Below are 13,078 nucleotides of genomic sequence, written 5' to 3' on the forward strand. Positions count from 1 at the left end.
GTTGGCATGTCCTTAGGTTCCAAAACTTCAGTGGATAATTTAAGAATGAAGTCCAATCATTTCATGTAACTCACCCCTAAATTGCTGGACGTTTTATTGAGAACCATTTTATTATGCAGCTGATGCTGCATTGATTGTGCATAGTGTGATTTGAAAATCTGCTCCATATATTTTAGTAGACAATTATTTTTAGTAAACTGTTATAGTTATTCTTTTCGTATAACAGTAATATGTAGATTCTATGTCACTTAGGTATTTTTAGCAATAGTCACCATCCTTATTCCGTTATAATCATATTGCTAAGGAATGAGTCTGTGTATTCCTGCAAGTTGAGAAAAACCTTTCTTTAATTAGGTTTTTTGCTTTTCAAATGCGCTCAAGCTTATTTAAAACTATTGATTTATAATAGATATCAGATACTACATAAATGATATTAAATTTAATTGAATGTGAAGAAAATTAACTGTTAAGTGAACAGTGTAAAAGTGCATAAAGCCCAGCATTTGTAGTTTTTCACTTTGACTTGGTAAGTTATTTTTTGTAAAATTGTAAAAAGTGATTCACATTAACGCTCGCTACCACAAGCCAGGTAGTACGGCTCGCCTAAGCATTTCTGTATGTCCAAGAGCCGCATGGTGTGGCTTTAGTAGGCTTCATACAAAGTGCTTTTTATAAGTGAGTAGTTATTTAGTTAGCTTATCGTATCTGAAAGGAGACACTTATTTGCATCGGTTGATCTAATAGAAAATGTTTTTTTAGCAATGAGCAGTCATTTAAGACGCAATACAGCTACAAAGGTTTTACTAATTGTAGATTAATGGTCTTTTGGTAATTTCATTAAACAATAATACTACTGAAAGTGACCATTTTATTTTTAGCAGTAATAATATCATAAGCTGTAATTATTTTGATAACTTGTCCGACCCGGACATGCCCACGGTCGCAGGTAAAATGGTCGAAAAATTGTCTGGGTTCATTTGGTAACACATTTGTAGTCTCTTTATGCCATCAGCTGATGTAAAATTTTATGTTGGTCAATTTGGTATCAAAGCATTTTCATAGACTGTTTATTAACTTTTGTGGGGTTCAAAAGTTCTGTCACTTTATATGCACCATTGTAAAATATTAGGTTTTACCGATTATGTAATTATGTCATAATTAAGAAATTAATTTGGTAGCTCAAGAGTCAAGTTTTAATTAGCGTAGAAGTATTTTAGTGGTAAAGAACAGTGTTGGCAATTAGATTGTCTGAGGAACGTATACGATTAGTCATCTGCATATGCTCAGGTTGTTGAGATATTTATATATCTAAAGTTACAATATTTTAATAAAATGGCTCACTTCTTATAACTTAGTTGGTCTCTTTGAACTCTTTTTATCTTTTGAAATATGCAGGTATGTAAAGCGTTGTTTAGTGGCTTGCTTTCATGTTGTCAGTTATCAAGAAAGGTAATTCTGCAACGGCTCCTCAAAGTTCACAAGTCAGCAATGGCATCCATACCAGAAAATAGTGATTTGACTCTCATGTCCAGGTTTCGATCGTTTGGAGGCTGGCAAGAAGTGTTTTCACACAAAAGGTTAGGCTGCTCTTTTATCATTTGATTCCAATACAAGCGTATTAATTGAAAAATTGTTACTTTCCGTTGTGGAAGCTGGTACACACTGGTTTACTTATGTTTGTGATATACAGCTTCCAGTATTTTTATTTAGTAACTTCTGCATCCTCAATACTGGAATAGGGAAAAACTGTCAAAAATATTTTCATTTGTTACTCATCCTTTCAATTGTAGTAGGTATGTTAGTTGTTGTAGGTTTATAGTAGTATGTTATGTCAGTAGTAGTATGTATGTTAGTAGCAGTAGGTTAGGGTGGTAGTAGTTGGCTAAATTATTGGTAGTCGTAGGTTAGTACAGCAACACTTTAACATTCGAGCTTGATCAGTTCTGAGACCAAGCTTGTATGTCAATTCTTTCGTATCTAAAGTCAATTTTCCTGTATAAAATAACTAAGAACCAATTAATCTGTTCCCCCTTTGAGAAAAACCACTGAAAACGGGACATTATAACAGAAAAACAGGTTTTTAATTGTTCTAGTTCACCAATTTTTCATTTGACGACAACACTCAAGGTATTACTGTAGCGGCCATTTGTTTAATTGCTCCTTTAAATCTTTGTGCTACCTTGATTATTATTATCTGTTAACACTTAACACTCTTTATGTGTTTATCTTTGACACCTGTCAGTCACTGCCGTTACCTATTTGTGAATTCAGGCTCATGAATACATGTCTGACAACAGCTGCTACGACAAATGTTTTTAGTGAAGAGTTGCAATGTCAAATGAACTTTGGCGTCTACCTTCCTCCTCAGTTTGATGTTAATGGTGAAAAGCTGTCTGTTCTCTACTGGCTGTCAGGATTGACCTGCACCGAACAAAACTTTGTGACGAAGGCGGGAGCTCAACAGTTTGCTGCGAAACACAATTTGATTGTCGTCGCACCTGACACCAGTCCTCGTGAGTGTCTATGACAGCATTATCAATGTCATGTTTACAAGCTTCACCACTACATACTAGACCCCGTCTAGATCACCACAAGAAATCTTCCTGTTTTACAGTAATTCCTCGCTACTTTGTGGCTCACTTTTTGCTGTTTCAGTTGCAGTTAAAAAATGTCGTTAAAGAATAAAAGAAAATTAATTACAAAAAACATTAAAAGATTACAACTCATGAATACTAGGTGAATGCCTGGCATTGCGCTGATAATAAAAAACAGCTTATAAACAGTGGCATGTAATGTAGTTGTCATTAATTAATAAAAGCCTAGCTTATATTTGTGTTTATAATCATTACGTTACAGGTCATTTATTGTATAGGAAATCGATACAAAAGAGTTCACTTACTTAGTGAATACTTTAGTTTACTTACTTATTACATAGGAAATCAATAAAATATGTTTAGAAAACAGTTCAAATGCTCTGATGTTACAACTTTGGCTCATACAGAAACTTTAAACAATTAGTTTCTATTTCGCAGATTCTTACTTATCGCAATGGGACACCGTACCCATTAATCGCGAAACATAAGGGATTACTATAATTTTCCAACAATATTCATGTCAGCATCTTGTTTGCACTTCACTCAAATGCATCGTTTACGGTATAAACACACTAGGCGATTTTATCGCGAGCGTCATGAGGAGGGCGGAGACATCGCTAGCGTGTGCATAAACACACTTGAGCGATTCACTACCAAGCGATATAATGGGCACGCCCACAAACTGCCGATAAAATTCCGTGTCATTAGTTTCTTCGGAGTTGTTAATAAATTTAGGTCAGTCAATACGGCGCCGTCTAGGCGACAACGTAAACAACTTACGCATTTGTTATTAAACCTATCTCACTTTCACGGATTGTACACTGCCTACACTACAAGGAGATATAAGAAAAACGATTATTGCATTTTTAACTGTAATGTTTTTCACAATTTTTATACATATTTTATTTTGTAGTGGTTTTTTATATTTAGGCCTAATGTATTAAATATTTACCGTTCTCAAGATGGTCAACCTGCGCAACGATTGACTCCAAATGTTGGTTTTCAACATGGATTTTTTGTAATTTTTGTTTGTTATGATGCACATGACTGGGAGTGCTATTATTAAATTTATGAACAACTCAGTGCTCGTTCTGAAGATGTTTCAATATTAACAAAGTAGCAAATTGTCGCTGCTGTACGTTGGTGAACATCGATAAGAAATGATTACCCGCCATAAAATTGCATTCTGGTAAAATCCAACCAATCGAAATGCATCTCGCTAGCGATAAAGTTGTGCAGAGAAAGTCTAACGTTATCGCTCTGAATGAGCACGCTGGGTGAATTCTAGCGCAGATTAGCGCCACGCAGCGCGATATCGCTCTAAATATCGCCTAGTGTGTTTATACCTTTACATCTTGCTTACCTTTTGAAACACATCAATGTATTCTAAACAGAAGGTGCACTGTCTTAGAGTTGGTAGAAACATGGGCAGGTTTAGTGTGTTTTATTTGAAGGTCATTCTGCATACAATTGCCTACATTCATACATCGGTCAGGTTTAGTTACAGCAAAATCCTATACATATGGCAGTATCATCTGCCAACATGGCTAGTTACTCATGATAAGTGCGGGAACGGCAGCAATGGCAACAATGACCAAGCTCTCCAAAAGTTGGGAAGTAATTGAAGACCTTTTTTTGAGAGAAATGTCTGTCTACCTATTCATCTTGTTGCAACGCTCAGTGCGCAGAGCTCTAAGGTGTTTAAAAATGTTTTAAGTGTGAAGAATTGATTCATAAATACAAATCTGTTCTGTTCAAGCGATCTGCTAGCAAAGAATGTTGATAGTGTTGTTAAAATCCTATCACAATTGTTGGCAGGAGGATGCAACATTGAAGGAGAGGATGACTCCTATGACTTTGGTTCTGGTGCTGGGTTCTATGTGAATGCTACAGAAGAAAAATGGAAGACAAACTATCGTATGTACGCCTACGTTACCCAGGAGCTTAGGGCGCTTGTTGACAAGTACTTCAACACGACTGGCAAACAGTCCATCTTTGGCCACAGGTTTGGTTTTATTCACCACCTTGTCTTAATTTGGAGCTACGCTTTACAAATGTTGAGGTCAAGACGGTGTGAACACTAGGTAATAATAGGCAAGATTTTTGCGCAAGTTTCATTAGCTAATAATTTTGAAAAAAATCTATTATTACCTGGTTATGAACATGATTGATAAGACCTCTTTCTGGTTTGCTCTGTTGAAGCGTTCTACTGAAAGATGCTACGCCAACTGGTGAATTTAAGATTTATATAAAGTTACATTTTCAATTCAAAAAGTTTTATATAGTCTATTCAAAGTCTATTTACAACAGAATATTTATGGTCATTGATGCATCTACATTCAACGCTTTTGTTCTCCTGAAGCTCCGGAAGCTCACAAATCTTAGCCTAAGCAACCAAATTTTGTAACGAGTAGTCACATAGGTTGAACATAACTCTGAAAATTGCTGCCGTTCCAGCTATTTTTTGTTTTTTTTGTTGGGTCATTCTATTTATATCATTTGGTTTTTACCTGCCTGTAGGCAACAGATAGTGGTGACTTCATTGTTACATCGCTTACTGCTTTACAATCGCGAGAAAATATAGTGAATATTGCACCCGCCAGTGATATGTTGTCCAATCAAACAAGAGCCTCAGTTACGCCTAACCAAACGAAATCAAGTGTGACCAAGGCAGTTCGGTTGTAAGCTTTTTACGCTTCGTCTAGTTTTTTAGCCAAAGCTTCCAGTATCGAGAGCTTCGCGTCAGTTGTGGTATAGCCTTCCTTAACTCTTTCGCTACCGCATTAAACTCTGACCGAACGGTTATTCTGCCCAAATTAATTCGAAAGGATTTTCGAAAAACCGATATAGTGCTAATATTTAAGCAATATCTCGAGAATAAAAACAGATACGGTTTTACTGTGAAATGTATCTTATTCAGAAGAAAATTCTCTACAAGATAAGTCTAAAATTGTTTAGTAAATCCCACTCTCGCAGTTTGTCTTTGCGTTGAATGAACACAGTCTGTTTCTTATTGCCATGGCGATAACGATCTCGTTTTGTTGTTTTAAAAAATAATTAAAAATGAAATTGTTGAGCCAAAATTTTTTCTATTTGTTGCATGTGATTGGCAACAAGGTTGTTTCATTGGAAACCAATTTTGATTAGCCTAGCTAATGTAAAGGTTTCGTAATGAAAAGAAAAGTGAAACCCTATTGATAAGCCGATACTTCTGTTTACGGTCTGTACTCATATTACCAAAAATTATTGGAATTGTTAAACCAAAATTTTTTCTATTGGTTGCACATGCTTGGCAACAAGGTTGTTTTAGTGGAGACAAAATTTTATGAGTCTGGCTAATGTTTGGGCTTCGTAAAAAAATGAAAAGTGAAACCCTATTAATAAGCTGATACATCGGCTTACGGTCTGTACTTATACTACCACGGAAGCCAATACATCGTCTTGCGATAGCGAAAGAGTCAATCTAGAGTTTGTATGGTTTTTCTAAGGAATGCGTAAACAAATTTAGCAAGTAGTAATTAATTGGACAAGCACATTACATTGAACAAGCTGGTTTATTGAAAAGCTTTCTAAGTTTCTTCTCTCATATCAAGCCAATCACGGCTTGATTTATGTGCTGATAGGAATAACATTTAGGACCTATGCATATTATTTGGCTGGCTTCGTTGTCTATATGTTGGTCGATGGCTTTAAATGAATAATTTTAGCATGGGAGGCCATGGTGCACTCATTTGTGCACTGAAGAATCCAGGATTATATTCATCTGTGTCAGCCTTTTCACCCATATGCAATCCGATGGAATGTCAATGGGGTCAAAAGGCCTTTTCGGGCTATCTCGGTAGTGACAAAGAGGCGTGGAAGGCATACGACTCGTGTGAACTTCTTGCCGGGTACTCAGGAGCTCCGCTCAACATCTTAGTTGATCAGGTAATGCTTTCGTAGGTTTACCTCTGCTAGCATGGATTGTATAGTGTACCCTCAGGATACGATTACCCTGATAGATGATTTTTTTACCTTGCGAAGTGGAACATGATGGTTTTTTCACCTCACCATATGAATCTTGTTTCACCATATGACTTCAACAAATTTTTTTGCCCCAGTTCAAATTTGCAATTGATCCGCTTATTATTATTATTATGTATGTCAAAATAACAAAGACACGGAAATACTCTTTGCTGAAAATATTTTCACAACGCCTGAAAGAGACACGATGATCGATTTCTCTTAGTTCAGCAATCGTGCGTAAAACGGTAATATTTTTCCTTCAAATTAGTAGCAAAGTTGGAGTTGCGATTCCTTCATACAAAAGGTCTTGTGGTCAGACAACTTCTCTTAACTTGCTTACAAAATTCTACTTCATTACAAAAACAGCATCGTTCGGGTTTTCTTGTTGAATTAGGTTGAAAAGCTTTAAACAGGTTCGCTAAAAGTTTTAGTACAAGCGAAGACAGAAACTGATAAGTGATAAAATGTTAGTGATAAAAAGTTGAAATTTAGTAAAATAGTTAAAAAATACATACTAAAACTTAGCTTTAAGTGTGTGTGTTTAGCAGACTAAATTTATTTTAAGTGAATTCAAAGTTTCTGTTATACATACGTCTATCTTGAAGGTAAGAAGTTTCTATGGTATGTAGTACTGCTCATAGGCATTGTAACGTTACATTTTAATGCAGATCATAATCAATAAATTCACTAAATATAATGAAGTTACTGAAGGTAACCATAGTTACTAAAGATAACATACTATTTTGTTACTAATTTTTAATATTACAGCGCTAAAATAGAAATTTGATGATTTTTACCAGGGGATGTTTGCATTATATAATTACTATGGTTTCTATACCCTACATACGATTTTTTTTCATACGATGCTAACCCTGGAACGAATCAAAATCGTATCTCGAGGGTGCACTGTAGTTTGTCTCAGCTATCAGGCTGTGTGCATTGTAGTAAATCAAGCATTCTGTATGGCATTTATAAGCATAAACAGCTATGCCATGTCTCAAGACAGCATGTCTCAAAATTTGTCAAGATGGTAATATGCAAACATGAATTCTAGCCAACTCTTGTATATGAAATGAAGTTTGGCTCACCATATGCAGGGCAAGGCTGACAAGTTCCTCAGTGACGGTCAGTTACTGACCGACCACTTGGAAAAAGCTTGTGCATCTGCTGGACAACAGGCTACAGTTCGTATGCACGATGGTTATGATCACAGCTATTTCTTCATGGCATCATTTATGGATGATCACATCGCTCATCATGCCACACATTTGAAGTAACTTCTGAATATATCTGACATTTGCTGAATATGCCAGAGGTTTTTAATGCTCGTAAGCTTGGACCTAGAGAATGATGCTAGTCGACGCAATTTTAAAATGATTACTTGTACGCTAAGTGATTAATGCTTATTGATTCTATTACTTTTTATATTGATTACGATGCTTACTTGTAACTAATCGCACACTTTTTCTATCAGTTATAGTTAATACAATAGTTATAATTTAGAAGCACCTAAAAAGAATTGTGAAGTGTTTGACTAAATGAAATTGGATGGTCGAATATGTTACAAAGTTGCAATCATAGCAGTAAACAGGCAGGAAGTATCATTAATACCACCAATAGAATGTAGAATTGCTTGTATTGATATTGGCGTAGCTCTACTTGACACAAAGATTATAAAAATTGCTCATTACATAACAGTTGAAGTAATTATATAATAACTAACAATAATCAGTAACCAAATGGCAATAATTGAAGTGGCTGTCAAGAAGTGAAAGAGACAAGTAAAAATCCATAGAATTCCTCTCTCAAAAAGAGTTTAAACAGAACTTAAATTTATCAATTCAATTCATTTTTTACAACTAGTAACTGACAAAAAATATACCTCCGTTTATTTCACAGACGTTTGCAAAACTAAAATAAGCTGTGCCAACACGCTAATATAACAAAATAATTATTGAAAGTTGTCCCTTGAGGAATTAGTTTCCCCTAACAAGCGTAACCGCTATGCGACTCGTCTCCCTCCTTGGACTTCTATTTTTTATAGCCGTTTACACTAGCGTGAAGTCTATATCATTGATCATTATATAAATTTCCTGCTTTACTAAACCAGTTTTGTTATTTTACAAATGAAAAAGATACACAAACATGTATGTGTGTCTTACAATCAAAAAACAAGTTATGTGGTTAAGTAACTGTGTCTTAGTCAAACAACTCTGCTCTTTCTCTCTGTTGCGATTGTCCAAGTAGTGTGCCATATCATAAGCTCTCTTATGTTCACTCCAAGGCTCCACATCATACATCACAGCTCTCCTATGTTCACTCTAGGGTTCCACATCATTCACCACAGCTCTCTTATGTTCACTCCAGGGCTCCACATCATACACCACAGCTTTCTTATGTTCACTCCAGGGCTCCACATCATACACCACAGCTTTCTTATGTTCACACTAGGGTTCCACATCATTCACCACAGCTCTCTTATGTTCACTTTAGAGCTTTATGTCATCAATGATATACAGCCCCTACAAGGATAGGTGACGGGCATCATGTGGGCGGGGCTTAATGATCGAGCTCTGTTGTGATGAACCCAAACGCAGCAACCGGACAAACAAATATGCTGAATAAAGCCCCTTGTAAATTTACAAATATTATGAACAATAGTGGTAATTTCACTGATCTGTTGCTTTCATTTTGTTGTCAAATAAATATAGTTGCCAAATATTGTCACCGTTATGATCAGTCAGTTGCCATTCACAAGCATTCACGATATTAGTAGTCGAAATCGTAAAATAGCCCAAATTCGATTTTATATTTAGATTTTGTGTATGAAAACTACACTCTACAGCTTTGCTTGCTGTACCATCTTATTGGCCAGGTAAAACAATGTGACAACGATGAAAGACTGTCATTTTATACTAGGGGTGACAACATACTAATCAAAAACTAGGAAAAAAGGCCGTTGTTCGGGTGATTTTGGGTGAATTATGTTCAACTACTATTCACACTACGACACCCACCTACTTCAAAATTAGTTGAAGTAGATTATTTGAAATGTTTTATTTTCCATGGATCCATTTTTGAAGTTAGGTGTTACCCCTACATTGTAGAAATTCAAGGTTTGCTATTATGAACCGCGAAGCCTACTGACTGAATGAGCTGATGACACGATAACAGCGAGTCGTGTTTTCCAAAACCTAACAAGGCAACGCGACCGCCCCGCGAGAACTGTGTTAGCTCCGAAACCCAAACTAGCACAATCCTAACAGAGAACGATCATTAAACCCCGCCCATATGATAGCTGTCGCCTATCCTTGGAGGCTGTATATCATCAATGTCATACACCACAGCTCTCTTATGTTTACTCTAGAGCTTCACGTCATACACCACAGCTCTCCTATGTTCACTTCAGGACTCCACGTCATACACCACACCACAAGTTTGCTACACAGAGCACACATACAGATTGAAACTAAACGTTTTCACCACACAAGTTTTTACACTAAAATATGGCTGCTGGTAATAATTAAACTGGTATAAGAATAAGTTGAACATGGCCGCCTACTTCACATGAGTAAAGATTCAGAGTAATTAGGTTTGTCCAATTAGTGAATATCGGCCACAATCATTCTATACAATGAATCTTGTTTACAAAATACCAATCAGGAAAACAATTTCCGCAATCAGTGAAGGTGCAGCATTTTTGCTGGTAAACTTGAATTCCTCATTGGCGCATTTTAAAGAGTAACACGTGAAATATTTATTTGATTCGAAGTAATAGTACATTGTCATCTCAACACATTGAAAACCAGTAGTCAGTTAATGTAGACCAATGTAAGCTTACCTGTTTTGTTTGGTAGAGTAAGAAGCATCAGTTGTTGTACTCAAGTTGTGAACACGCAACGCGAGGCACTGTAAGGCGCCATATGAATGGGTAGTTATCCTCAAGCCCCATTAGCCTTCTTAGTAGTGTTCCATAGAGTTGCATGCGAATATTCAAGTGATTTGTCGCTTTTGCTGGACTAAAGCCACTCTCTCAACAGGAAGGAAATGGTATCCAGCGGACAAGAACAGATTAAGACATGGTAGCATTTCCATCCTTTGGTAGTGGCTGGCCGATGTATAGGTTTATTCATCCTCGTCCTTCCGATGCTGCCATGGTGCATCGCTGGAATAGCTTAGTACTTTTACAGATGTTGTTTTCGGTTCTGTAAGGGTGTCCAGTTAACTCTCTGCATTTCTTTGAAGATTGACAGTTTAGTCACCATCGGCCGGACTTATGTACAGGTAGTACCTGATTACATGTATTACTGATAGCAGGTTTAGATAGCCTGACCTGAATTAATATACTTAGTAATTCTAATTAATCTTAAATAATAATATTTTCTACAGTTTGTGGAGAATATTGTATATTGTGTTTAATGCTCATGGCGAAGGGGTTCACTGTTGTAGTGTTATGTAGACCTACGTCGCCTATCAGCGTTCAGTAGTGATAAGATGACTCAGAATAATGATGATTGGTTGCCATAGACCAAAGGTGCTCAACCTTTTCATAGTGAGGGCCAATATGAAAAATTATCTGTAGGCAGGGGGCCGAGATTACGTCTACATAAGTTAGGTCAAAGTTGCTACACTCCTTGTTTGCACACAGAGTTCCGTGAACTGATTAATTAAGATTTACAGTGCTATTTACAGTAAACTTTATTTAGGTTAGTAAAATAAATTGTACAACTAAAGTAAATGAGATATACATGTACAGGTACATAAATTGAACATTTCATAGACAGTTACAAACACTAAAGCATGTAATTAGATATTTCAGTGTGATACTTAGCATTGCTTTTCTCTGACTATTCTATCAATGTCAGGCTGGGTAGCTGAGGAAGCCAGTCTTAGTTGCTGGGGCAAGTGTTCATCAGTGATAGTTGTCCTGTATTTATTTTTGGTACGCTTCATACGGCTGAATAACTGCTCGCATAGATAAGTCGAGCCAAACCAACTGGCCATGAGTAAAGCATGTTTGTATAGGCCTGGAAATCTTTGTTTTGGAAGAAAATCACGGTAAAATTCTACAAGTTCATGGCTGTTGTGATGCTGGCTCAGCCTTTTATCAGCTTGAATAACAATCAGTTCCATTTGTAGAGGAGCAGGTGCTTCTTCTGTGTCGACTGAGAATGGGTCTTCAAAGATGTTGATATGCATGCAAGTGCCATCAAATTGAGCAAACCTGCCAAATTCAGCAGCAAGGCCAGTCAGGAGCTTTGCATATGGCTCTGCACTGACATGATTTTCAACACTCTGTTGTCGCTCCAGCAGGCTCTTAAAATGTGTGCAGTTTCCATTTTGAAGTTGACCGACCAACAGATTTAATTTACACCGGAAAGCTGTTATATGGCTCCACAGAGATGATACATGCTGCTGCTTTCCCTGTAGTTTGCGGTTGAGATCCGCCATATGCTCAGTAATGTCTGCTAGGAAAGCAAGATCATTTATCCATGCCACATTTCTGAATTCTTCATGGTTACGTCCTTTGCCTCTCATGAAAGTATCGATGGGATCTAAAAGACTGAGAAACCGACGAAGTGTTTTTGCACTACTGAGCCATCTCACTTTACAATAATATGTCATGTCTTGAAATTCTGCTTCAATCTCCTTCAGCATATCTTTGAACTGGCGGTGGCTCAAAGCTCGAGCCCTTATGTAGTTTACTGTGGATACAACCAATTCCATGACATGTCCCATCTTAAGGTGCTGTGCTCCTAAATTTTCCTGGTGAATGATGCAGTGGTACACGATAGGAGGGACATTCCACACTCTGGACTTCAACAGCAAGCCAATTAAGCCTGTGTGTTCTCCAGTCATTGCCGGCGCACCATCAGTGCATATCCCTGGTAACTTCTCAAGTGGTAGATTGAAATCTTTAAGTTCTTTGAGCAGGTTGTCGAATATGTCTTGACCAGTTGTGGTGCCGTGAAGGCTGCTCATTGTGAGAAAATCCTCTGTGATGCTGAACTGATCATCAACACCTCTAACCATGATGGCAAGTTGTGTGCTATGTCTGAATTATCTGTACTCTCATCAAGCGCAATGCTAAAGTAGATAAAATTGCTTGCAACCGCTTTGAGTTTGCGCTCGATGTCCTTACTCAATGTTTCAATCCTTCTAATTACTGTGTGTCTTGATAAAGAGATGCTCTCCAGTGCTTCTCTCTTGTCGGGAAAAACTCTTCCACAAATGCTGTCAGTACCTACAATACAATAGTCAATAACAATACTTTCATGTGCTGTTGAATATGCTGATAAAATTTAAATAAAACATAAAATGCATGCAAATATAATACACATATAAATGGTACTCAAACAAGAACCGGTAATATTCAGCATATTGATGAAATAGAGATCAACTTACCTCTTTTGCGAACTCTCCATGTTGAAATGGCAGCTACCTCTGGCCAATTTTGTTAGCTATCACCAAACCACACT

At 36.9% G+C, this 13,078-nt stretch overlaps 2 protein-coding genes across 2 annotated transcripts; one reads left to right on the forward strand and one right to left on the reverse strand.

Moving 5' to 3' along the window:
- The first annotated feature begins 1,443 nt into the window (after positions 1-1,443).
- On the forward strand, positions 1,444-8,109 carry LOC137399702 (S-formylglutathione hydrolase-like). Its single transcript, XM_068085902.1, has 5 exons — positions 1,444-1,577; positions 2,320-2,513; positions 4,413-4,599; positions 6,302-6,521; positions 7,697-8,109. The coding sequence occupies exons 1-5, from the start codon at positions 1,489-1,491 to the stop codon at positions 7,874-7,876; spliced, it is 870 nt and encodes a 289-aa protein (XP_067942003.1). The 5' UTR covers positions 1,444-1,488; the 3' UTR covers positions 7,877-8,109.
- Positions 8,110-11,426: 3,317 nt separating this feature from the next.
- Positions 11,427-12,632, reverse strand: LOC137400614 (general transcription factor II-I repeat domain-containing protein 2A-like). The gene has a single exon (XM_068086946.1). The coding sequence runs from the start codon at positions 12,630-12,632 to the stop codon at positions 11,427-11,429; it is 1,206 nt and encodes a 401-aa protein (XP_067943047.1).
- Positions 12,633-13,078: the final 446 nt, after the last annotated feature.

This window comes from Watersipora subatra, chromosome 7 (assembly GCF_963576615.1).
Source record: "Watersipora subatra chromosome 7, tzWatSuba1.1, whole genome shotgun sequence".
NCBI lineage: Eukaryota > Metazoa > Bryozoa > Gymnolaemata > Cheilostomatida > Watersiporidae > Watersipora > Watersipora subatra.